We start from the raw sequence: 26786 nt of genomic DNA, 5'->3' as shown, positions 1-26786 counted from the left end.
ATTGCACTCCAGCCTGGGCAACAAGAGTGAAACTGCATCTCAAAAAAAAAAAAAAAAAAGCAAAAATTAGCCGGGTGTGGTGGCATGCACCTGCAGTCCCAGCTGCTTGGGAGGCTGAGGTAGAAGGATCGCTTGAACCTGGGCAGAGGTTGCAGTGAACCAACATGGTATCATGTAACTGTAGTCCAGCCTAGACAACAAAGTGAGACCCTGTCTTTAAAAAAAAAAAAAAAAAAAAAAAGGCCGGGTACAGTGGCTCACACCTGTAATCCTAGCACTTAGGGAGGCCAAGGTGGGCAGATCACCTGAGGTCGGGAGTTCGAAACCAGCTTGACCATCATGGAGAAACCTCTTCTCTACTAAAAATACAAAATTAGCCGGGCATGGTGGCGCATGCCTGTAATCCCAGCTACTCAGGAGACTGAGGCAGAAGAATCGCTTGAACCCGGGGGGCGGAGGTTGCGGTGAGTTGAGACTGTGCCATTGCATTCCAGCCTGGGCAACAAGAGCAAAACTCTGTCTCAAGAAACAAAAAACAAAACAAAACCGAAGAAAGAGAATTTTTTCTCAGCTGGGCACAGTGGCTCACACCTCTAATCGCAGTGCTTTGAAAGGCCGAGGCAGGAGGATCTCTTTAGGCCAGAAGTTTGAGACCAGCCTGGGTAACAAAGATCCCATCTCTACAAGAAAAATCTTAAAACAGCTGGGCATAGTAGCATGCGCCTGTGGTCCTAGCTACTTGGGAGCCTGATGTGGGAGGATTGCTTGCATCCAGGAGTTCAAGGTTGCAGTGAGTTATGAAGACCACTGCACTCCAGCCTGGGTGACAGAATAAGACTCAGTCTCTTAAAAAATAAAGAGAAAAAGAAAAAGTCCAGGTGCAGTGGCTCACACCTGTAATCCCAGCCCTTTGGGAGGCCAAGGCAGGCAGATCACCTAAGGTTAGGAGTTCGAAACCAGCCTGGCCAACATGGTGAAACCCAGTCACTACGAAAAATACAAAAATTAGCCGGGTGTGGTAGCGCATCCCTATAGTCCCAGCTACTCAGGAGGCTGAGGCAGGAGAATCACTTGAAACCAGGAGGCGAAGGTTTCAGTGAGCCGAGTTTGTGCCACTGCACTTATCAGGGCAACAGAGTGAGATTCCGTCTTAAAAAAAAAAATAAAAAAATAAAAAAATAAAAAAAAAAAAAAATTCTTCTCTCCTCTAGCGACTCCAATGCCTTGCTATGTGGCCTTGAGCAAGCTGCTTCCTTTTGCTGGACGTTGATTTCTATACATGTGAAAGGAGAGAGGAGTTGGGTTAAGGGACTCCCTAGGGGCCATGGAGGCCTGACACCATGACTCAGCATTTCCAGGATGCGATGGACCTGCCGAGAGCTCTCAGATGATGCTCTTGAACCGTCCTCCATCCCGAACCCTGTTTCCTCCCGAGAGTCCTGCCCAGAGTCTCTCCTGCTGCCACAGAGAATACATTTGTGCTCAGACAGTGACTTCAGTTACAAGAGATGGGGGACAATGCTTTATTGACTTGGCACCTATGAACGGGTGGCTACAGGCCCCCAGGGTTCTTTGCTCCTGCAAAGTGGAGGCTCTGTGGTGGGGACAGCATAAATCAGAGATGCTGCCAGCTGCAGGGAGGGGCCACTGTCCCTGCTTTGGCCCCTCCCCCAGTCCCCTTGTCCAGCCGAGCACCATCTGAGTGAGTCCAGGCCCTCGCGGAACAGGGCTGGGCAGGGACCCAGGTTCCTCTGCAGCCCCTGAGGGCCCAAGGTAAGAGATGTAGGCCCCTCCTGCCTTCCCTCTTCTTGGGGATCCCAAGATGGATTGGGGGAAGAGGAGATACCCCATTTAAAGAGCCCCTGAGCTTCCTGGATCTAGGGCAAGGAAGGCAGGGGCTGGTGCTATAAAAAGAGCCCCACCAAAGAGAAGAGTTAGGAATCATTTCTCTTCCCCTCGTTTTGGTTTTGGCTGAGCAAAACCACAGGAGCTTTCACTGAACTGGGCTCACAATAGTCGATGACAGGCTGAGGTCACGCAGTAAGTGGATGGGGGTACAGCCAGGCTCCCCCACGCAGGACTGCACTGTCTGGGTAGGCTCTCTCCCAGGCAAGGGAAGAAGGGGCAAAGTGAGCTGTAGTCGTCACAAGAGGAGGGCTTCCTGGAGGAGGGAGGGCAGATCACAGCTCCCGGAAGAAGAGGTGGTGTGCAGAGCGGGCTGGGTCATGAAGGCTGGCACAGGACACCGGCATCCTCACTGTGGTCACAGTTGTGGGCATCCCAGCGGATGTGAGAGCAGAGCAGCAGGGCACTCTCTTCCCCACGGCACTTGACATTGTCCAGGAGAATGGGGCCTCGGCCTGGGCCAAAGTGAGCCTCACCAGGGGCTGCGAGGGCCTGGCCACAGCCCAGCTGGCGGCACAGGACACCGGCTGCCCGCAGGTCCCAAGCGTCATCACAGACAGTGCCCCACCGTTGCCCTAGGTAGAGCTCTACACGCCCCTCACATCGGTGGGCTCCGTTGACCAGACGTAGATGCCCTGTGGGGGGACAAGGGCTGGGTTGGAAGGGGCTGGTCCATGCCGGACCACTCCCAAGCTAGGCCAGGTCGGGAGTAAAGAGAGGTCTGAGACACTCTGAGCACTGTCCTAGGAGCCACTAGGTGAAGGCAGACACATTAAATTAAAGTAAGATTGGCACTGGCTGGGCACCGTGGCTCACACCTGTAATCCCAGCACTTTGGGAAGCCGAGGTGGGCGGATCACAAGGTCAGGAGATCAAGACCATCCTGGCTAACATGGTGAAATCCCGTCTCTACTAAAAATACAAAAAAGTAGCTGGGTGTGGTGGCGGGCGCCTGTAGTCCCAGCTACGTGGGAGGCTGAGGTAGGAGAATGGTGTGAACCTGGGAGGCGGAGCTTGCAGTGAGCTGAGATCACGCTACTGCACTCCAGCCTGGGCGACAGAGCAAGACTCGGTCTCAAGAAAAAAAAAAAAAAAAAAAAAAAAATTGGCACTGGGTGCGGTGGCTCATGCCTGCAATCCCAGCACTTTGGGAGGCTGAGGAGGGAGGACTGCTTGTGCCCAGGAGCTGGACAGCAGCCTGGGCAACATAGCAAGACCCTGTCTCTGAAAACAAAACAAAACAAAGCAAAAAAAATAAAAATTAGCTGGGCGTGGTGGTGGTGGTGTGTGCCTTGTAGTCCCAGGTACTTGGGAGGCTGAAGCAGGAGGATCGCTTGAGGCCAGGAGGTCAAGGCTGCAGTAGCCATGATTGTGCCACTGAATTCCAGCCTGGATGACAGAGCAAGACTGTCTCAAACATAAATAAGATGGGGCCAGATGCAAAAGCTCATGCCTGTAATCACACCACTTTGGGAGCCCAAGGCTGGAAGATCACTTGAGGTCAGGAGTTAGAGACCAGCCTGGCCAACATGGTGAAACCCCATCTGTACTAAAAATACACACAAACAAAATTAGCTGGGTGTGGTGCCACATGCCTATAATCCCACCTAGTGGGGAGGCTGAGGCACGAGAATCGCTTGAACCTGGGAGGTGGGGGTTGTGCCATTGCACTCCTGCTTAGGTGAAAGAGCAAGACTTCATCTCAAAAAAATAATATAACAAATAAATAAGTAAGATGAGCATTAGTCCAGATCCAGAGTCTCAGGACTGGGAGAAAGCGTGCAAACATTTTTGAGTGATCCGTGACGTGTGCTGGGTGCTTTATGTCTGCTCTCTCCCTGGTCCTCTGCTCGTAATCCCAGTACCCTAGCCCCAGGCCGGTTGTTTGGAGATTGTGATTACATCCTATTGTGTCCCCTGGAGGTCATCATGGTCTCCATGGTCTCCCCCAACCCCCTGGGCTCCCAGAACTACATTCTGAATTTTTTCATTGCTCTGCTCAGGACAGGATCCTTATCCCCTCATTCTGATCTCACCTCTAGGAATCTCCAGATTTCTCTAGTTTAAAGCTCACCTCCTTCTTTCTGGATACCATATTCCCACAAGGGAGGCCTGAGACCAACCAAAAGGACAAGACTTCCAGGTCCTGGTGTTAATCTGCTGAGCTTTATAACCCAGGCTGTGACCTCCCCCAATCCATGTCCTTCAGACCCTCATGCCTCCACCCACTTTCAGGGGATTATAGGCACCTACCGTCTCTGGGCCGAGGAGTGGGCACCCGCGTGGTCTCAGAACCGTCCTGCTGGACTTGCAGTCCCAGCTCCTCTGGGCCTGGTTCAGGAAGGACAGAGATAAAGAGGTGGCTGTCACAATGGGGAGCATGTTCCTTAGGGCCAGGTTCCCTGCTCGCCCCAGGAAAGCCTGTCCTAGGGACAAAAAGGACTTCACAGGTTCCTGAAGAACTGCTCCCCTTGATCAGAAACGGGGGTTGTGTCACTGGGTGGGGGCAGTGGCTCACACCTGTAATCCCAGCACTTTAAGAGGTCAAGGTAAGGCTGGTCATGGTGGCTCACGCCTATAATCCTAGCACTTTGGGAGGCCGAGGCAGGTGGATCACCTGAGGTCAGGAGTTCGTAGAACAGCCTGGCCAACATGGTGAAACCCTGTCTCTATTAAAACTACAAAAATTAGCCAGACATGGTGGCATGCGCCTGTAGTCCCAGCTACTCGGGAGGCTGAGGCAGGAGAATCGCTTGAACCTGGGAGGTGGAGGTTGCAGTGAGCCACTGCACTTCAGCCTGGGTGACAGACTGAGACTCTGTCTCGGGAAAAAAAAAAAAAGTCAAGGTGAGAGGATCGCTTGAGACCAGGAGTTCGAGAGTAGCCTGGGCAAAACAGCGAGACCTCATCTCTATAAAAAATACAAAAATTACCCAGGTACGGCGGCATGCCCCTTGTAGTCCCAGCTACTCTGGAGGTTGAGCAGGGCAGGATTGCGTGAGCCCAGGAGTTTAAGGCTGCAGTGAACTATGATCATGCCACTGCACCCCAGTCTGGGTGACAGAGCAAGACTCTGTCTCAAAAGATTAAAAAAAAAAAAGAAGAAATAGGGGTTGTGCCTCTCCAAACCTTGGCCCCAAAGCAGAACCTTTTGTGGCCAAAACTATGGGAAGTAGGGCCTACTAGCCCTGGGGCACCAAATGAGGGCGAAGACATCAATTCCCACAACAATCAATGAATTTCACAATGTTCTGCCAAACTGCAAACACCCCTTTCCATTGATTCCGCCCAAAGGTCACACGCTAGCTCTGGTAAGGGTGATCCACTCTGCTTAATAGAGTTTTGCTGGGTCTAGGTTTAGCCGGGAGCAAACGGCCCTGCCCTTTACGGACTTGATGCCTTTCTCGAACAGGGATCGGCCTTAGCCCTGACCTTCGGACACCGCCCCTCACCGCTGCACCACGCGGCCCTCCCCAGGCCCCGCCCCATTTTCCACTGCAGCAGGCTCTCCGTTCCGGCCCCGCCCCGCCGCGCAGCCGCAGGGCGCACAGACGGCGGGGCGGCTCCCCTCTGCGGAGTGCGCATGCTCCCCGGGCGGCAGTGCCGCAGAGAGGCCTCACGCGTGGCCCCGCCCAGGCCGCGCCCGGCCCCGCCCCGCCCCTCCCACGCCGCAGTGCGCGGCCCCGCGGGAGGCCTCACCTGCGCAGAGCGCGCCCGCGTCCTCGTGGTGGCCGCAGTTGTGCTGGCCCCAGCCCAGGTGGAAGCAGTCACTCAGGCGGGCCTCGGTGCCGGCGCAGCCCACGTTGTCCAGCAGCACGGGGCCGCGGCCGTAGCCGAAGTGGCCCAGGCCCGTGGCGCCCAGCGCGGGCCCGCAGCCCGCCTCACGGCAGGCCACGCGCGCGTCCGCAAAGTCCCAGTCATCGTCGCACACGGTGCCCCAACCCCCGGCGTGCAGCACCTCCACGCGGCCGCGGCACGGGCCCGGGCCGCCCACCAGCCGCAGCCGCCCGCCTGCGGGGTGCATAGGCTCGCGGCTAGAGGGGCTGGGCTGGGGCTGCCGGCTCCCGGGCATAGCCCCAGCCCTACCCTCCCCCACCCCCCGCAGACCCCGGGCACCGCCACTTACTTTTCTTCCCCGCGGCCCAGGCGGCGGTGGTGAGCAGTGCCGTCTCCCGGGAAGGCTGGGGGCCAACTCCTGTAGCTGCGGAGACAGAGCATCTAGAGCGTTCGCAGGGATCGAGGAGGCCTTCTGTCCTGCAGCAGGGCACGGGGACGCCTACCAAGACCCCCCAACCCTACCACACCCGTACCCCCACTCAGCTGCAACCCCAGAAGTCACCGCGTTGTCTGGCGCGCGTTGGGATCTCGGGGAAACTTGGTTGAATTAACCGAAAGCTAATTCTATGTATTACCCTAACTTCAGGTCCAGGGATAGTTCATATCCTAATTTCAACTGCACTGCTAACCTTGATTCAACCTTCATCTCAATCGACCCCCTCGTAAGGTCTCTCAATTCCCAATCTCAGCATCGTCCCATTGGGGAAAAAAAAAAATGAACTTCGAGACAGGGTCTTGCTCTGTCGCCCAGGCTGGAGTGCAGTGATGCAGTCATAGCTCACTGCAGCCTAGAACTCCCGGCCTCAAGCGATCCTCCTGCCTCGGTTTTCCAAAGTGCTAGGACTGGCACAAGCCACGATGCCCAGCTAGTTTTATTTATTTATTTATTTATTTATTTATTTATTTATTTATTTATTTATTTTGATACAGAGTCTCACTATGTCGCCCAAACTGCAGTGCAGTGGTGCAATCTGGGCTCTCTGCAACCTCCGCCTGCCAGGCTCAAGCGATTCTCCTGCCTCAGCCTTCCAAGTATCTGGGATTACAGGCGCCCGGCTAATTTTTGTATTTTTATTTATTTCTTTTTAATTTTTGTATTTGTAGTAGAGATGGGATTTCACCATGTTGGCCAGGCTGGTCTCAAACTCCAACCTCAAGTGATCCACCTGCTTCAGCCTCCCAGAGTGCTGGGATTACAGGCGTGAGCCACTATGCCTGGCAATTTAAATATATATACATATATTTAGAGACAGGGTCTAGCTGCGTTGCCCAGGATGGTCTTCAGCTGACCTCAACCGATCCTCCCGCCTGTTTCCCAAAGTGCTGGGATTACAGGAGTGAGCCACCACCCACATCCCAAATTTTACTTCTGTGCTTTGAAGAAATCTCTTACTGCCTCCTCCCACCCCGCTGAGGTTTTCAGAGCTCTGAGTTTCATCATCCTTGCTCTGTCTGCTCATAATTCTCTCACCCACCTCTGCACCATCTGGCCAAAGCCCTGGCCTGTTAGCCAGGGCCCCCGCCTGTGGATCCAGAACATTCTTCCCAGTTCCCAGCCGCACCCACCGTGCCCCTAACATTCCCGCCTGGAGGGCTGAGCTCTTTACCGGATTGATCTGTGTGCCAAGCCCAGTCCTGTCTTGTGGCCGAGGATGGCAGTGCTGTGAGCGGTGGGGGACCCAGGACTAGGGCAGGAGAGAAGGGGCAGGGTCAGAGGCTGAGATTCTGGTCCCTGGTCAGCCATGGGCTGTCAGGGGAGGATAGGAGGGTCTCCCTGGAGGAGAGAATAGATGTTACTTCCAGGTCTGGTAGCCCAGCCGTAGCGGGGGTCTAAGGAGGCCTGTCCCCACTTTGATAGTCGTAATTCGCTTGTGCTGTGAGGTGTACACTTCAGTTTATACAGGGCTCTCACAGACACGCTTTCATTTCTTTCCAATGTCCCATGTTCTCATCAGAAGCCCACTGTGTCCAACAGACATGGAGTACAGAAGGCCTTGCCCATCAGGGAGGACTATACACAGTCCTGAGTTCCCTTTATCCTCCTCTTTTCTTTTTATTGAGACGGAGTTTCACTCTTGTTGCCCAGGCTGGAGTGCAATGCTGCAATCTCAGCTCACTGCAACCTCTGCCTCCCAGGTTCAAGCGATTCCCCTGCCTCAGCTTCCCAAATAGCTGGGATTACAGGTGCCCGCCACCACGCCTGGCTAACTTTTGTATTTTTTTAGTAGAGACAGAGTTTCACCATGCTGGCCAGGCTGGTCTCCTGACCTCAGGCGATCCGCCCATCTCAGCCTCCCAAAGTGCTGGGATTACAGGCGTGGGCCACCGTGCCCGGGCCATTATCCCCCTCTTACAGAGAAAACAAGGCTAGCAGGGCAAGGGCCATGACCAGGGTTAGCAGGAGCTCTGTCAGGGCTCACTGAGACAGACTTCTGCCCTTCTACAGCCCCTCTTAACGTAAAAAAAACAAAAAGACAACTAATCTCAGGCCGGGCGCAGTGGATCACGCCTGTAATCCCAGCACTTTGGCAGGCTGAGGCGGGCAGATCATGAGGTCAGCAGATCAAGACCATCCTGGCTAACACGGTGAAACCCTGTCTCTACTACAAATACAAAACATTAGACGGCATGGTGGCGGGTGCCTGTAGTCCCAGCTACTCAGGAGGCTGAGGCAGGAGAATGGAATGAACCCGGGAGGTGGAGCTTGCAGTGAGCCAAGATCACGCCACTGCACTCCAACCTGGGCAACAGAGCGAGACTCTGTTTCAAAAAAAACAACAACAAACAAACTAATCTCTGAGAGGGAAATGGGTCGGGGTGGGGGCTCACTCGACTCGGGAGGTGGGGCTCAGATACCGGACCAAATTGAGGACTAGCTGAAACAGGGATGGGGTGGGAGTGCCTCTCCATGAGATACGCCCACCCGTGTGCCATGTCAGTTTACCATTGCCGTGGCAACACCTGGAGTTACCTTTCCATGGCAACACAGACAACCCAAAAATTACCATTCTAGTTCTTAAAATATCTGCATCATCTGTCCCCTAATTTGCATATACTTGAAAGTAAATAGAATTACGACTGCAGACCTGTCTCTGAGCTGCTACTCTGGGCACACTGCCTATGGGGTAGCCCTGCTCGGCAAGGAGCGGGGTCTCTGCTGCTGCTGCTGTGCACTGCCGCGTCAATGAAAGCTGCTAACACCAGCTGGCCCTTAAATCCTTTGCTGAGGGAAACCAAAAATCCTACTGGACTAAGCCTCAATTTGGGGGCTCGCCTGCCTTGCATCGACTGTGTGATCATGGGCAAGGCTCTGACTCTCTGTGCCTCAGCTTCCTCACCTATACACATTGCCCTTAGTTTGCTATGAATTATGAGTTGTGGGCAACCACTATTATCTCTTACAGAGCAGAGTCCATCTGTGAAATAGCATTATTGGCCCTATTATTCCTCTTTGCTGAGAAACCCTCCCAAATTGGAGAGGGCCCAGGTGGGGAGAAAATACTATTATTAGAGCATCACAATGACAGAGGGTTGTGCTAGGTAATTCTGTGAGCATTAGAGAATTCTGGAATATCTCTGGGGCAATTCTAGAGTGTTACTGTGAGTGTTATTCTAGAGTGTTACTCTAAAGTGGTCCAGGAACAGTACTTGCTGGAACGTTCTGGAGACATCCTTGGGATATTGCTATAGAATTCTTGAGTATTGGTGAAGCAATAGTGCAGTTTTTGTTTTGTTTTGTTTCTTTGTTTTTTGAGACGGAGTCTCTCTCTGTCGCCCAGGCTGGAGTGCAGTGGCGTCAGCTCGGCTCCCTGCAACCTCCGCCTCCTGGGTTCAAGCGATTCTCCTGCCTCAGCCTCCTGAGTCGCTGGTATTACAGGTGTGCACCACCATGCCCGGCTAATTTTCACCATGTTGGCCAGGCTGGATTAATGCAGTATTGTTACATAGCCGTGGAGTGTACCACCAGGAGTTCTGGGATATTCAGAGGCACTTACAGTACAGTACTGAGATACAAGTAATTTTGGAGGCTGCCTGGAGAGCTCTGGGGAGCATCAAGACAGCCAAAGCACTCTCCACATCCACCTACCCACTCAAGCCTCCTCCTCCAGCATTGGCGCAGGGCCCCGCCCACCTGCCCCGCCTCCGCCCACCGCTCACCGCCCAAAGCCCCTAGAACCCGCACCTGCGCAGAGTGCTCCCGCGTCCTCGTGGTGGCCACAGTTGTGCACGCCCCAGCCCAGGCTCTGGCAGGCTGCCAGGCGGGGCTCGCCGCCTTCGCAATGCACGTTGTCCAGCAGGATGTGCCCCGTGCCATAGCCAAAGAAGGCGTTGGTGGTGGCGGCCATGGCCGCTCCGCAGCCCAGCTGACGACAGACCACAGCAGCATCCGGAAGCCCCCAGTCGTCGTCACACACGGTGCCCCACAGGCCACCGTGCAGGATCTCCACTCGGCCCTGACACAGGTTCGCGCCCCCTACCAGGCGCACGCTGCCCTCACCTGGGGACAAGGGCGGGGGCAGGGCGCATGTCCCACTGGCCTCTGCTCCCGTCCAAACCACAAAGGCAGCCCGGTATCCCAGGACCTACAACCCATGGGCATCTTCTCACCCTGCTGCCCAGGGTACTGCCTCCTTGGTCCAGACTGGGGGTGGTTTATGGGATCGCAGTATCATCCCTGCTGCCTAAAACCAACCCCCCTACCCTGCTCCCTGTCTCCTGGCAGCCTGGGACGTGCTGCTTTCTCATCTACTGCAAATGACATCCTCAAGATACGGTGCCCACACCTCTTCCTCTAGGAAGCCCTCCCTGATCTCCTGAGGAACGGGACCCTCTTCCACCTCTGGACTTCCTTGCCTCTTTCACTGTCCCTCTTTTAAAGCACTTTTCATTTTTTTGTTCTAGTCATGATCATCATTCTTGGGCTCATCTGACTTTCCTGTGAGGTTAAGCTCCAGTCTCACCCCTCACTCATTTTCTCTCTTTGGTCTCACTGTGTCCCCCAGGCTGGAGTACAGTGGCATGATCTTACTGCAACCTCTGCCTCCCGGGTTCAAGTGATTCTCCTGCCTCAGCCTCCCAAGTAGGTGGGACTACAGGCATGTGCCACCACGCCTGGCTAATTTTTGTATTTTTTGTAGAGACAGCGTTTCACCATGTCAGCCATGAACTCCTGGCCTCAAGTTATCCGCCTGCCTCTGCCTCCAAAGTGCTGAGGTTGCAGGCATGAGTCACCGTGCCCGGCCATTTTCTCTCAATGTCTTTCTTCTTTCCCTCCTTCCTTCCTTCCTTCCTTCCTTCCTTCCTTCCTTCCTTCCTTCCTTCCTTCCTTCCTTCCTTCCTTCCCTCCCTCCCTCCCTCCTTCCTTCCTTCCTTTCTTTTTCTTTCTTTTCTTTCTTTTCTTTTCTTTTATCCATCCCTCCCTCCCTCCCTTCCTCCCTTCCTTCCTTCCTCCCTTCCTTCCTTCTTTCTCTCTCTCTTTCTTTCTTTTCTCTCTTTCTCTCTCTCTCTCTCCTTTTTATTTTTGAGACGGAGTCTCGCTCTGTCGCCTAGGCTGGAGTGCGGTGGAATGATATCGCCTCACTGCAACCTCCGCTTCCTGGGTTCAAGCGAGTCTCCTGCCTCAGCCTCCCGAGGAGCTGGGACTACAGGTACCCACCACAACGCCCGGCTAATTTTTGTATTTTTAGTAGAGACAGGGTTTCACCATGTTGGCCAGCCTGGTCTCAAACTCCCAACCTCAAGTGATCTGCTGGCCTCAGCCTCCCATAGTGCTGGGATTATAGGCATGAGCCACCGCGGCCAGCCATTTTCTCTAACTTTCAATCTTCAATTTGTAATCCCTGTCTTCCCACTGCCTAGGATAGGGTGTGAGAGACTCCTGTCCCAGAACCCAGGTGTTGCCCACATTATGCTTACGTACTTTTTCCATTCGGCGGTGTTGTAGGGGGTACTCTACTGGTTAACATCTTCCTTGTTGGGGGCTGCGTTGGCAAGAATTCTGGAAAGGACATGGAGTGGATGAAGGGGTCTTTCTGTTCTCCATCCTCACACCACAGGGTGTTTGAGGGGCAGGAGGATGGACCCATAAGGTGCTTGCCCCCAGAGCCTCTCTGGCCACACAGAGTCACAGCCAGGAACCCTGGGGTATGAGAGGAGAGGGGCCACACCAGTGTCCTGGACTCCTCTAAAGCACGGTTTTTTGTTTTTGTTTTTGTTTTTGTTTTTTTGAGATGGAGTCTTGCTCTGTCGCTCAGGCTGCAGTGCAGTGGTGTGATCTCAACTCACTGCAACCTTCGCCTCCCTGGTTAAAACAATTCTCCTGCCTCAGCCTCCTGAGCAGCTGGGATTATAGGTGCCCGCTACCACATCCAGCTAATCTTTTGTATTTTTAGTAGAGAGACAGGGTTTCACCATGTTGGTCAGGTTGGTCTTGAACTCCTGACCTCAGATGATCCGCCTGCCTTGGCCTCCCAAAGTGCTGGAATTACAGGCATAAGCCACCGCGCCCAGCCTGCAGCACAGTTCTTTTTTTTTTTTTTTTTTTTTTTTTGAGACGGAGTCTCGCTCTGTTGCCCAGGCTGGAGGGCGGTGGTGCAATCTCGGCTCACTGCAAGCTCTGCCTCCCGGGTTCACGCCATTCTCCTGCCTTAGCCTCCCTAAAGCACAGTTCTTAAAGCAGTTCACCTCCCTTGGGAACTGTTAGCGATGCAGATTCTCAGGCCCCACCCAGACCTGCAGAATCAGAAACTCTGGGATGGGGCCTCAATCTGTGTTTTCATGAGACCCCCTGATTTTCTTGAAAACTAGAAGCACTGCTCTCAGTTTCCGCTGCAGCTCTATGCCACGTGGAGCTCATGGCCAGTGTTACCCCAATAGTCGGTTTTTTGTTTTTTGAGACAGGGTCTTGCTCTGTCACCCAGGCTGGAGTGCAGTGTCACAATCATAGCTCACTGCAGCCTTGACCCCCCAGACTCCAGCGATCCTCCCTCCTCTGCCTCCCAAGTAGTGGAGACCCCCCCATGCCTTGCTAATTTTTCTGATTTTTCGTAGAGATGAGATCTTGCTATGTTCGCAAGATGGTCTCAAACTCCTGGGCTTAAGCAATCTTGCCATCTTGGCCTCCCAAAGTGCCGGGGTTACAGGCATGAGCCACCGTGCCCGGCTGATTGTCTGCTTTTAAAACTGGGACAGGGGAACCAGCGGGCTGGCTTGCACCTGTAGTCCCAGCTAGTGAGGCGGGAGAATCCCTTGAGCCCAGGAGTTTGAGGATGCAGTGAGCTATGATCACACCACTGCACTCTGGTCTGGGTCAAAGAGTGAGACCCCATCTCCAAAACCTCCAAAAAAAATTTTTTTTAAAGGGAGAGGGGCTCTGCTGGCACAATCAAAGCCTTACGTGGAAGCAGTAGTGCTGGTTTCCTTTTGGTTCAAAGTCAGGCAATGACCCAGAATAATCCCTGGGACCCAGGCTGGGACTCTTCCCCGGCACCAGGCATCGTAGCCTCTGGCCTGATCTGCATGGAACAGCCTTACCCGTGGGAAGTCCCTTCATTTATCTAGCCTACAGCCCTTCTGCCTGCCACAGTCTGTCTGTCTGTCCCCCCAGGTCCCAGGGCTCCACTCACCATCACACAGGACAGCCACATCCTCGTAGTGAAAGCAATTGTGGACGCCCCAGCCACGGCTGCCGCACTCACTCAGCGCAGCTTCCTGCCCGCGGCACTCCACGTTGTCCAGCAGGATGGGGCCTCGGCCTTGGCCAAAGGCGAGGGGCCGTGGCACAGGCAGCGCCAGGCCACAGCCCAGCTGGCGACACACTACGTTGGCGTCCACCACGTCCCAGTCATCATCACAGACGCTGCCCCAGGAGCCACCATGCATGACCTCCAGGCGCCCCCGGCAGCGGCTGGGGCCCCCCACCAGCCTCAGTTCTGTGAAGAGGGTGGAGCTGGCACCAGGGGGTCACTGAGTGCAACCTCTAGGATGCCCACTCCAGGATGTCCTTTTTTTTTTTTTTTTTTTTGGTAGAGACGGGGTCTCACTATGTTGCCCAGGCTGGTCTCAAACTCCTGGGCTCAAGTGATCTTCCTGCCTTGGCCTCCCAAAGCGCTAGGATCACAGACGTGCGCTACGGGACCCAGCCAGGTTACCGACTTTGCCATGAATCCATGGGAACCTTGGGATCAATCCCTTCTGGAAAATGGGGAGACTACAGCTCCCCTGAGATGGGGGCATCTAGAGTCAAGGGGAACTGGTTAGTCATCACTTCCCGTGGTTCCCTGTCTGAGACTGGAGAACCTGGGGGACAGGTGAGGGTGAGGAAGGGCGGGACGGGGCACCTACCTGGAAAGGTCAGTGGAGTGGGCTGTAGGGCGCTGGCTGAAACAGAGTGAGGAAGAGCATTGGCCCCTCTGCCCACACCATGGCTCCCTGGTCCTGGGAACACACCCCCCAACCCCCACGGTCCTCAACATCACCCCCATCTTCTTGGACTTCAGTACCCCTGCTTTGCCAAAGCCCCATTGTCTCTTTCTCTGACTGTCCTGATTGGTTTCCCTGCCTCACTCCTCTCCTAGTGGTTCCCAGGCCAACCCAGAGAGATCTGCGGGTGTAAATCTGTAGAGCTGCACGTCTCAAACTAATGCTAAATTCCATAATGACCCCTGTTACCTGCAGGAGTCTCGCCTTCTTCTAGAATCTTCTAACCATCTGACCAGCCTCGCCTTGCTTTTTTCTTTTCTTTTTTTTTTTTTTGAGATGGAGTCTCGCTCTGTCGCCCAGGCTGGAGTGCAGTGGCCGGATCTCAGCTCACTGCAACCTCCGCCTCTGGGGTTCAAGCAATTCTTCTGCCTCAGACTCCCAAGTAGCTGGGATTACAGGCGTGCACTACCACGTCCAGCTAATTTTTGTATTTTTAGTAGAGATGGGGTTTCAACATGTTGGTCAGGCTGGTCTTGAACTCCTGACCTCAAGTGATCAACCCACCTTGGCCTCCCGAAGTGCTGGGATTAAGGCGTGAGCCGCTGCACCCGGCCTTTTTTCTTTTTTTTTCTTTTTTTTTTTTTTTTGACAGGATCTTGCTTTGTCACCCAGGCTGGAGTGTAGTGGTGCGATCTTGGCTCACTGCAACCTCCACCTCCAGGGTTCAAGAGATTCTCTTGCCTCAGCCATGTCCGGCTAATTTTTGTGTTTTTAGTAGAGATGGAGTTTCACCATGTTGGCCAGACTGGTCTTGAGCTCCTGACCTCAGGTAATCCACCCACCTTGGCCTGCCAAAGTGCCGGGATTACAGGTGTGAGCCAACACACCTGGGCAAGAGCTTTCTTCAAGTCCCAACTTGGAGTTCCTTCCTCTGGGAAGCCATCCTGGAGCCCTCAGCTGCAAGTGCTCTCTGTTTCCTCTGAATTCCTGGGCACTACATACCTAGGCCTCTTTCGGGGCCTTTTCCCTGGTAATGTGGCTATGCTTGTCTCAACTCTGTGTCCCCAGGACTCTCTGCTTAGAGCCTGGTACTCAGCAGATGTTCAGTAGCTCTACCTTAAATGTGTAAATTGGCTTTGGGATTCATTATATTTTCCTCCCTAAAGATTTACGTATCTGAGCCCTTCTACTTCATTCTTCTTCTTCTTTTTTTTTCTTTTTTTTTTTTTTTTTTTTTTTTTGAGACAGTGGCATGATCATAGCTTACTGCAGCCTCCAATACCTGGGTTCAATCCATCCTCCCGCCTCAGCCTCCAGAATAGCTGGGACTACAAGCTCCTGCCGCCCCACCCAGCTAATTTTTTTTTTTTTTTTTTAGACAGAGTCTTACTCCATTCAGGCTAGAGTGCAGTGCCATGATCTCATCTCACTGCAACCTCTGCCTCCTGGGTTCAATTGATTTTCCCACTTCAGCCTCCTGAGTAATTGGGACTGCAGGCACACACCACCACACCCATCTAATTTTTATACTTTTAGGTAGAAATGGGGTCTCACCATGTTGGCCAGGCTAGTCTTGAACCCCTAACTTCAAGTGATCTGCCTGCCTCAGCCTCCCAAAGTTTTGGGATTACAGGCATGAACCACCGCTCCCAGCCTAATTTTTTGTAGAGACAGGGGTCTCACTTTGTTGCCCAGGCTGGTCTCAAACTCCTGGCCTCAAGCGATCCTCCTGTCTCAGCCTCCCAAAGTGCTAAAATTACAGGTGTGAGCTACCTTGGCTGGCCTTGAGTCTTTCTGCTTTAGCTATCATGTATGTCCTCATTGCTTTCTTTTTTTCTTTTTTGGTTTTTTTTTTTTGAGACGGAGTTTCACTCTTATTGCCCAGGCTGGAGCGCAACGGCACAATCTCAGCTCACCACAACCTCTGCCTCCTGGGTTCAAGCGATTCTCCTGCCTCAGCCTCCCAGGTAGCTGGGATTATAGGCATGCACCACCATGCCTGGCTAATTTTATATTTTTAGTGGAGACGGGGTTTCTCCATGTTGGTCAGGCTGATCTCGAACTCCCGACCTCAGGTGATCCGTCCACCTCATCCTCCCAAAGTGCTGGGATTACAGGCGTGAGCCACTGCGCCCGGCCCTCATTGCTTTCTTTAGGCGAACTCCGTTAATCATTAGGATAATTTATAAGTTGGGCAGGATTTTACAGACAAGGCAACTTCAGGGTTAGTGAGATTAGACAACTTACTCAGGGCCACATAGCAAATCAAGGGTAGAGCTGAGAGGCTACCCAGACAGCCACACTCTTCTTCATCATGCAGTTCTGAGCATGATGCTTGAGAGTGGAGGTGGGAGAGGAAACAGGAAAGTGAAATTTGCCTACCAGGCAGATGGAAAGCCCAGAAATTCCACACTTGTGCTCCGGGTATGACAGTTCTGGCACTTTCACGTACATTACCTTGTAGAATCCTTATAACCACCCCCTGCAACCTGCACTTGTGTACCCATTTTACTGATGAAGAAACTGAGACTCCACTTCTTCTTTTCTTTTCTTTTTTTTTTTTGTTTTTGAGACAGAGTCTCGTCCTGTCACTCAGGCTGGAGTGCAATGGCACGATCTTGGCTCACTGCATCCTCCACCTCCCGGGTTCAAACGATTCTCCTGCCTCAGCCTCCTGACTGGGTGGGCTTACAGGTGCCCACCACCACGACCAGCTATTTTTTGTATTTTTAGTAGAGATAGGGTTTCACCATGTTGGCCAGGCTGGTCCTGAACTCCTGACCTCATGATCCACCAGCCTCGGCCTCTCAAAGTGCTGGAATTACAGGTGTGAGCCACCGTGTCCAGCTGACTCCACTTCTTCTTAATTTATTTATTTATCTTTATTTCTTTTTGAGACAGAGTCTTGCTCTATCACCCAGGCTGGAGTGCAGTGGCATGACCTTGACTCACTGCAAACTCCACGTCCCAGGTTCAAGTGATTCTCCTGCCTCAGCCTCCCGAGTAGCTGGGATTACAGGTGCACACTGCTACGCCCGGCTAATTTTTGTATTTTTACTAGAGACTCAGGTTTCACCGTGTTGGCCAGGCTGGTCTCAAACTCCTGACCTCAGGTGATCTGCCTGCCTCGGCCTCCCAAAGCACTGGGATTGCAGGTGTGAGTCACCACGCCCGGCCTTCTTCTTATGTTTGGATAGTCCCTAGGTCATTTGATTTCATCTCTTTTACCAGCTGTCTTTCCAAAAGCCATTGGTGAGCACACCCTCTTTCTCTCCTTCCCTGTGCCCAGTGTCCCCTAACTGCCCATTCCCCGGGTACGTTTACCTGTCACCTCCAGTACTGAGCCCTTCATTCCCCAAACTCAGACTCCTAGCTCTTTTGTCAACTCTGGGCAAATATCAGCGTTGGAAAGAACAGCAGGAATGAGCTCATTCACAACCCCCCTCCTTCTATAAAGTTACAGCTGGGACAACCCGAGAGCCAGAAAGAGGAAGTGGCAAAGGCTAGCAGGGGAGGACTCACCCAGAGGCAGGAGGAGGAGGAAAGACAGGGCTTGGGGGAGGAAGGGAGGGGCAGCACTCCCATCTCCCAACCTCCACCCCCAGCCCTTCTCATCCGGCTGGGGACCAGTTTGCATCTCTGCTTCCTTGCGCATCCAGATGGTGAAGGGTGTTTCAGATGCTCCCATCAAGGCGCCAGGGATAAGTTACAGTTGGAACATCTGAAATTAAAGATCTCAAATGTTGCTGGGCCTCCCAGCACTTTGGGAGGCCGAAGTGGGAGGACTCCTTAAACCCAGGAATTTGAGACCAGCCTGGGCAACATAGTGAGACCCCACCTCTGCAAAAAGTTTTTAAAAATGAGGCCGGGCTTGGTGGCTCATTCCTGTAATTCCAGCACTTTGGGAGGCTGAGGCGGGTGGATCGCTTGAACCCAGGAGATCAAGACCAGCCTGGCTAACATGGCAAAAACTCGTCTGTTTAAAAAAATACAAAAATTAGGCCGGCCGCAGTGGCTCACGCCTGTAATCCCAGCACTTTGGGAGGCTGAGGGAGGCGGATCACTTAAGTTCAGGAGTTCGACACTAGCCTGGCCAACATGGTGAAACCCCAGCTGTCCCAAAAATACAAAAATTAGCCAGGTGTGGTGAAGCACACCTGTAATCCCAGCTACTCGGGAAGCTGAGGCAGGAGAATCTCTTGAACCTGGGAGGTAGAAGCTGCAGTGAGCCGAGATCATGCCACTGCACTCCAGCCTTAGTGACAGAGCAAGACTCTGCCTCAAAAAGAAAAAAAAAATTTTTAATTTAAAAAATACAAAAATTAGAATTTTTTTTTTTTTTTTTTTGAGACAGAGTCTTGCTCTGTGGCCCAGGCTGGAGTGTAATGGCACAATCTTGGCTCACTGCAACCTCCATCTCCCAGGTTCAAGCGCTTCTCCTGCCTCAACCTCCCAGGTAGCTGGGATTACAGGCGTACAACACCACACCCAGCTAATTTTATATATTTCTTTCTTTCTTTCTTTCTTTGCTACAGAGGGGGGTTTCACCATATTGGCCAGGTTGGTTTCGAACTCCTGACCTCAAGGGATCTGCCCATCTTGACCTCCCGAAGTGCTGGAATTACAGGCGTGAGCCACTGCCGCGCCCGGTCCAGAACATTTCTTTTTTATGAGTCGGGTATGGTGACGCATGTCTGTAGTACCAGCTAATGGGGAGGCTGAGGTAGGAGGATCACTTGTGCCAAGGCTGCAAGTAAAAGAAAAAAAGTCCCAGGTGTTTACCTCCTGGAGGGACCAGCTTCAGGGAAAAATGACATTTCCACTTGCCTTTGGCATTCTGAGTGGAGACAACGGCAGAGGCAAAAGCTGGGAGGCGAGAAAGATGCTGCTTGGATGGAAACGCATGAGGAATCAGACATGGCTGGAGCTGAGGATGTGTGAAGAGGGCAAATGGTGGGAGAAGGGTTTGGGAGGGTTGGCTCGGCCCAAACCATGACTAGCCCAAGGGCTCAGAGGTTATCCTCCTGCACATTTGATTTTTATCTTCCTTCCTTCCTTCCTTCCTTCCTTCCTTCCTTCCTTCCTTCCTTCCTTCCTTCCTTCCTTCCTTCCTTCCTTCCTTCCTTCTTTCCTTCCTTCCTTCCTTCTTTCCTTCCTTCCTTCCTTCCTTCTTTCCTTCCTTCCTTCCTTCCTTCCTTCCTTCCTTCCTTCCTTCCTTCCTTCCTTCCTTCCTTCCTCCCTCCCTCCCTCCCTCCCTCCCTCCCTTTCTTTTTTTGATGGAGTATGGCTGTGTCATCCAGGCTGGAGTGTGATGGCACGATCTCAGTTTACTGCAACCTCCACCTCCCAGATTCAAGCAGTTCTCCTGCCTCAGCCTCCTGAATAGCTGGGATTACAGGCACCCGCCACCACACCTGGTTCATTTTTAGTTGAGATGGGTTTTCACCATGTTGGCCAGGCTGGTCTTGAACTCCTGACCTCAGGTGATCCACCTGTCTCAGCCTCCCAAAGTGCTGGGATTACAGGCATGAGCCATCGCACCCGGTCTGTGCATTTGAAATATGTTGGTGCCACGGACAGCAACCCACTTAATTTGGGAGGCTATAGATACACATGTATTGTTTTCTTTTCATTAATTCTTTTTAAATTGTACAATGCCTTCTATAAAGGACTCCGGTTTTCCATTTATTGGAACAATATAAAGTTTCCCTTTCAAATTAATTAATTAATTTTTTTTACTTTAAAGAATTTTTTTTTCACATTTTAGAGATAGGGTCTCACTCTGTCACCCAGGCTACAGTGCAGTGGCATGATCATGGCTCACTGCAACCTCCCTGTCCTGGGCTCAGAGGATCCTCCCGCCTCAGCCTCCTGAGTAGCTGGAACTGCAGACTCGCACCACCAAACCCGGCTAATTATTTTTCTTTTTTTCTTTTTAGTAGAGATGGGCTCTCGTGCTGTTACTCAGGCTGGTCTCAAACTCCTGGCCTCAAGTGATCCTCCTGTCTTGCACTTTTTTTGTTTTTAATACCCCAATCCTAAATCAGAAAAAAAAAAAAAAATCTTCAAAGGCTTTCCACCCAAAATGGGCCGAACATTGTAAACAGCATTTACTCTCTCAGACCTTCCTTCACTTATTTTATGTAGTGTGAGTCATGGTAACTATGATTTCCTTAATATTTTTTCTCATTTTATTGGCTCATTTCTTCTGCTTTAAATTATGTATTTTTATGTATTTGTTTATTGAGACAGAGCCTCCCTCTGTCGCCAAGGCTGTAATGCAGTGGCCTGATCTCAGCTCACTGCAACCTCCGCCTCCTGGGTTCAAGCGATTCTCCTGCCTCAGCCTCCCGAGTAACTGGGATTACAGGCATGTGCCACCACACTCGGCTAATTTTTGTATTTTTAGTAGAGACGGGGTTTCCCCATGTTGACCTGGCTGGTCTAGAACTCCTGACCTCAAGTGATACACCCGCCTCAGTCTCCCAAAGTGCTGGAATTACAGGTGTGAGCCATCACACCCGGCCCTGATTTAAATTCACTCTAGGTCAAGCATGGCGTCTCACTCCTGTGTACACTTTGGGAAGCTAAGGAAAGAGGATCTCTTTCTTTTTTTTTCTTTTTTTTTTTTTGAGACAGTCTCGCCCTGTTGCCCAGGCTGGAGTGCAGTGACATGATCTCGGCTCACTGCAACCTCCACCTTCCAGGTTCAAGCGATTCTCCTGCCCCAGCCTCCTGAGTAGCTGGGATTACAGGCGGGCATCACCACGCCCAGCTAATTGAGGGAGGATCTCTTGAACCCGGGATTTCAAGACTAGCCTAGGCAACATAGTGAGACCCCATCTCTACAAAACTAAAAACAATTAGCTGGGCCAGGTGGTGCGTGCTTTGGGAGGCCAAGGCAGGAGGATCACTTGAGCCCAGGAGTTCAAGGCTGCAGTGAGCCATGATCGCACCACTGCACTCCTGCCTGAATGACAGAATGAGACCCTGTCTCTAACTAAAAAGAAAAAAAGAAGTGCATAAACCATGAGCTTAGAGCTCAAAGAGCATTCACACCATGTAATCAGCGTCCCAGAAGCCTCTCTCATGTCCCCCTTTTTTTTTTTTTTTTGAGATGGAGTCTGGCACTGTCTCCCAGGCTGGAGTACAGTGGCGCGATCTCCGGCTCACTGCAAGCTCCGCCTTCCAGGTTCACGCCATTCTCCTGCCTCAGCCTCCTGAGTAGCTGGGACTACAGGCGCCCGCCACCGCGCCCGGCTAATGTTTTGTATTTTTAGTAGAGACGGGGTTTCACCATGGTCTCGATCTCCTGACCTCGTGATCCGCCCGCCTCGGCCTCCCAAAGTGCTGGGATTACAGGCGTGAGCCACCACGCCTGGCTTCATGTCCCCTTTTCTTGCAGACTTTTAGCAGGGGTCTGATGCATTGTGTGGACTGTGGACTGGTTGGTTGGGGAGAGATGGGAGGCTGGTTTAGAGGCTGATGCAGTTGTCCAGACTTCAGGCCATGGGAGGCAGAGAGGAAGGAGAGATGCGAAAGGTATGTAGGAGACTGAACTGGCAGGACTGGGCTTCTCTTGGTGTGGGGGATGGGGGGCTAGGAGCATCCATTTGGCTCCCAGCCACTCTGATGGGGACTTTGTAGAAGGCGGTGGTGGAGAGGATGGTGGTGGTGAGGATGGTTCTGTTTGGGCTACACTGAGAGTGGGAACTGGGGGACATGGGTGCTCGTCCCAGAAGGAGCTCCCCACCGTCCCCCCAACCCCCTCCTGTCACTGGCTTTACCTCCGCCCTGGTGTACACAGTCTGGTTGGGGAGAAGATGAAAGCCTATCTGGATGCGGACACAGGGATTTCAACACCCCATTCATGGGGCCCAGGACAGCCCCCAGTGGAATAATCACCTTTTGTCCTCCTTCTGCCTGGACTGGGGACAGCTGGGAGATGGGAGCTGAGAACCGTGAGGAGGGGGAAAGTCATAGTCCAGTCTTTGCTTGTTGTTGGGGGGCGGGGCGCACATAGTTGTCTGGGCCTCCTGGCCTCAATGCAACCCACTTCTCAGGCTGCTGGGATACTGGCACCCCCAGGCCAGATCAGCCCCCACCCTCGGGACAGGCAACTCCCAGAGACCCTGCCAGGAATCCTCAGCTTCCCCACCTCTATCCCCTGCCACCTCAGCCCAGGAATGAGGGAGAAGGAGCCCCGATCCTGACCGCCACGGATTTCAAATCCCAGGCAAGCCTGCCTCCTCACCCTCCCAGCTCCAAGGTGGGCCCCGCCAGTCTGCTCCTGCTTCGCGCCCTGGGGAACACCGGCAAGACGAGGCTTCATCCTTCCCTGTCTTTGGTGATTAGGGCTCTTGAAACCCTCCCATCCCTTCATATCCCTTCCCAAGTCCATCTATTGCCTGCATTCTCTACAGTACAGCCGGCAGCATAACACAGCGGTCATATTGCAGCATCAGCTCCACCATCTCCCAGCTGTATGACCTTCACTTTGCAAAGCCTCACTGTTCTCATCTGTAAAATGGCATTCGTGATCCACTTACCCCTTACCGTTTTTGCCAACTTCAATGAGCAATGTTTTCACAAGGCTTAGCCCAGTGTCTGGCCCACTCTAGGTATGGTAGCTATTGTTATCATTATTGTTTCTCCAACTAGATTGCAGACCCTTGAGGGCGGACACCAGATCTTATTCAGTGGTTGCCCCTGGCATGGGGTGGATACTCAGGAAATGTTTGTTGAGTGACTGAATCAAGGTGATGGCTACAGAATCATAGAAAACAGCAGCCAGAAGGGGCTTGGGAGATTAACAAGGACAATTTATCATTTGACCAGTGGGAAATGGTTGTCTCTCTCTTTCTCGCGCTCTCTCTCTCTCTCTCTCTCTCTCACACACACACACACACACACGCACACACGCACACGCACACGCACAAACACCCCAGCAAAAGCGAAGGATTCATACCTGGGGGAATGTTCTGGGCTCTTTCTGTCCCTTCTTCTACAGTCAATCCAGGATCGAATCACTTTGTCTGCCCCTGGAAGTTTAGGAGGAAGAAGGATCTTCCAAATAGAAATCAACACAGGCGTTTCTTCTTTTCTTTCCACAGCTGGAAGGTGAGCAGAGGCAAAGCCCCTGTCCATGGAGCTGGCTGGTGGCCCCAGCCTGTCCCCATCCGACTTTAGGGACAGCGAGAAGCAAAGGGGAGTGGAGGTGGCCGGCACCAGCTGGAGCGGCCCCAGAAAAAGGGCACCCAGGTGAAGGCGGAGCTACGTGGTGGGGGGAGGCATGGACTGTCAGGGCCAGGCAGCCCCTCCTCCCCCCACAGCCCCCCCACCCCAGGGTTCAGGTTTCAGAAAGTCCTGGATAGGTCTCCACCCCTTTGCAGGGCAGCCAAGCATCCTGATCTTTGGAGGTAACCCTGATCCAGCCCGGGAGTCCCCATGTCCCCATGATGATGTCCTGACCCATGTCTCAGCTAAGGGTTTAGAAATGGTCCCAGGAGCCACAGTGTATGGAGTGGGTTTCCCACATAGGCAGGACCTCACAACCTCACTCGGAGTCTGCCGATTTTGCCTTATTTTTTTATTACTTTTTTTAGATAGAGTCTCTCTCTGTCACCCAGGCTGCTGGAGTGCAATGGCACAATCTCAGCGCCCTGCATCCTCCGCCTCCCAGGTTCAATCAATTCTTGTGCTTCAGCCTCCCGAGTACCTGGGATTACAGGCATGTGCCACCACACCAGGCTAATTTTGTATTTTTAGTAGAGACTGGGTTTCTCCATGTTGGCCAGGATGGCCTTGAACTCCTGACCTCAAGGGATCCACCTGCCTCAGCCTCCCAAAGTGCTGCGATTATAGGCTTGAGCCACTGCGCCCGGCCTAATTTTGCCTTCTTGTGTAGTTCTTTTTTTTTTTTTTGAGATGGAGTTTCGCTCTTGTCGCCCAGGCTAGAGTGCAATGGTGCAATCACAGCTCACTGCAACCTCCTCCTCCTGGGTTCAATCGATTTCTCCTGCCTCAGCCTCCCAAGTAGCTGGGATTACAGGCATGCGCCATGACGCCCGGCTAATTTTGTATTCTTAGTAGAGACGGGGTTTCTCCATGCTTGTCAGGCTGGTCTCGAACTCCTGACCTCAGGTGATCCGCCTGCCTTGGCCTCACCAAAGTGCTGGGATTACAGGCGTGAGGCACCGTGCCCAGCTAGTGTGTAGTTCTTCTTGAGTTCTGGTGCTTTTTGGGCTTTTGTAGTTATAGGTGGCAGGAAATGATGTGTGGCTTATTTTGTAGTTTGTAACCGCAATAAAGGGCTATGCTGGGATCCTGTATCTTTCCCATGGAGGCACAAACTCTCAGAGCTGGAGGGGCCCTTAGAGCCCCTACAGGACAGTTCCCAAACCTGGTGGTGCATCCGCATCCCTGCCAGGGGCATGTGTTTATTTATTTTTCATTTTATTTATTTATTGAAACAGGATCTTGCTCTGTCACCCAGGCTGGAGCGTAGTGGTGATCATAGTTCACTGAAGCCTCCAACTCCTGGGCTTAAGCGATTCTCCCACCTCAGACTTTTAGCATGCTGAGACCACAGGTGTGTACCAGCACGCTTGCCTTATTTATTTATTTATTTATTTATTTATTTATTTATTTATTTATTTATTTTTGAGATGGAGTCTTGCTCTTGTTGCCCAGGCTGGGGTGCAATGGTGCGATCTTGGCTCACTGCAACATCCGTCTCCCCGGGTTCAAGGGATTCTCCTGCCTCAGCCTTCCAAAGTGCTGGGATTACAGGCATGAGCCACTGCACCTGGACAAAAAAAAAAAAAAAAATGTTGAGATGCTCTTGAGGATCAAACAAATTGGGGACCAGTCCCAGCTTTTTATGGTGAGGCTGGGAAGACTGAGGCCAAGGGAGGAAAACAGGTGTCACGGGTGTGGGCCTGGCGGGACTTAATTTCCTGGCTCCTGGTCATGATGCTGTTTCCTGTTTCTTGGAAAAAGAAAGTACTAGATGCGCCAGGCGAGGTGGCTCACACCTGTAATCCCAGCACTTTGGGAGGCCAAGGTGGGCAGATCCCTTGAGGTCAGGAGTTCGAGACCAGCCTGGCTGACATGGCAAAACCCCGTCTCTACTAAAAATACAAAAATTAGTCAGGTGTGGTAGTGGGTGCCTGTAATCCCAGCTACTTGAGAGGCTGAGGTGGGAGAATTGCTTGAACCCGGGAGGTGGAGGTTGCAGTGAGCTGAGATTGTGCCACTGCACTCCAGCCTGGGCAACAGAGCGAGACTCCGTCTCAAAAAAAAAAAAGAAGAAGAAAAAAGAAAAGAACAAAGAAAATACTTGATGGAAGGCTGCCATCACCATGCTGCAAAATCACACCCCTGCTGCCTGCACCCATCCTTCTTCCCTCCCTCCTCCCCTGGCCTGGGGAAGCCCCTTCCCCAAAGTCCAGATTCCATTCCTTCCATCATCTCAGGGACCTCCTTCCCTCCATCTGCACATCTATCTGTCTTCCACGTTTAGCTGCTCCTTCCCAACCAGATTTTTCTGCTTCTAAGCAAGCTCTCATCTTTCTCATTAAAGCAAACAGTGGCCAGGACTAGTGGCTCATGCCTGTAATCCCAACACTTCTGGAAGCCAAGGCAGGAGCATCACTTGAGGCCGAGAGCTCAAGACGAGCCTGGGCAACGAAGGGAGACCCCATCTCTATGAAAAATTAGAAACAGAGCCAGATGTGATGGTGCACACTGGGCTGTAGTCCCAGCTACTTGGAAGGCTGAGGTGAGAGGATGACTTGAGACTGGGAGGTTGAGGCTACAGTGAGCTATGATTGTGCCACTGCACTCCAGCCTGGGCGACAGAGAGAGACCCTGTTTTAGGGGAAAAAAAGAAAAAAGAACTATGATGAGATATTGCCACCCACTTGTCAGAATGGCTGAAAAAAAAATAGTTGGTGATACCAAATGCTAGTGAAGATATGGAGAAACTGGTTTCCTCACACATTGCTGATGGGAATGTAAAATGGTCCAGGCACTCTGAAATATAGTCTGACAGTGTCTTAAAAATCTAAATGTACACTCACCATATGAACCAGCAATTGTACTCCTGGGCATTTATCCCAGAGAAATGAAAACTTACATCTTCACAAAAAACCAATATACGAATGTTCATAGCAGATTTATTTGTAATAGCCAAAAACTGGAAGCATTCAAAATTTCCTTTAGCTGGATGAGGTGGCGTGTGCCTGTAGTCTACCTGGGAGGCTACCTGGGAGGCTGTGGCAGGAGGATCGCTTGAGCCCAGGAATTTGAGACCAGCCTGGGCAACACAGCTAGACCCCAACTCTACAAAAAAATAAAATAAAATTAGCCAGGCATGGTGATTCTTGTGGACCCAGCTACACGAGAGGCTGAGGTGGGAAGATCACTTGATCCCAAGAGGTTGAGACTGCAGTGAGCTGTGCTTGCGTCACTGCACTCCAGGCTGGGGGACAGAGAGAGACTATGTCTCAAAAAAAATAGAAAAGAAAAAGATAAAAAGGAATAACTGTTGATGTATGTAACAACTTGGATGGATCCCAAGGGCATTATAATGAGTAAAAAAAGCTAATCTGAAAGCTCAC

The 26786-nt window shown here is 52.2% G+C and overlaps 1 protein-coding gene and 1 long non-coding RNA gene across 2 annotated transcripts in view; both read right to left on the bottom strand.

The window, feature by feature from the left end:
- Nucleotides 1-1497: 1497 nt before the first annotated feature.
- SSC4D (scavenger receptor cysteine rich family member with 4 domains) lies at nt 1498-23415 on the bottom strand. Its single transcript, XM_028845640.2, has 11 exons — nt 23132-23415; nt 17686-17884; nt 14086-14121; nt 13368-13673; nt 11663-11740; nt 9926-10240; nt 7350-7427; nt 6032-6106; nt 5605-5916; nt 4159-4236; nt 1498-2540 (listed from the first exon to the last, which is right to left on the bottom strand). The coding sequence occupies exons 2-11, from the start codon at nt 17849-17851 to the stop codon at nt 2224-2226; spliced, it is 1761 nt and encodes a 586-aa protein (XP_028701473.2). The 5' UTR covers nt 17852-17884; nt 23132-23415; the 3' UTR covers nt 1498-2223.
- Nucleotides 23416-24838: 1423 nt separating this feature from the next.
- Nucleotides 24839-26786, bottom strand: part of LOC144339785 (uncharacterized) — a 35282-nt gene continuing 33334 nt past the window's right edge. Inside the window, exon 3 of the long non-coding RNA XR_013415160.1 lies at nt 24839-24970. This is a non-coding gene — a long non-coding RNA (uncharacterized LOC144339785). The remainder of the gene's footprint in view (nt 24971-26786) is intronic.

The sequence above is a fragment of the Macaca mulatta genome, chromosome 3 (genome assembly GCF_049350105.2).
Source record: "Macaca mulatta isolate MMU2019108-1 chromosome 3, T2T-MMU8v2.0, whole genome shotgun sequence".
NCBI lineage: Eukaryota > Metazoa > Chordata > Mammalia > Primates > Cercopithecidae > Macaca > Macaca mulatta.
This window is presented reverse-complemented; position numbering and strand designations above follow the sequence as displayed.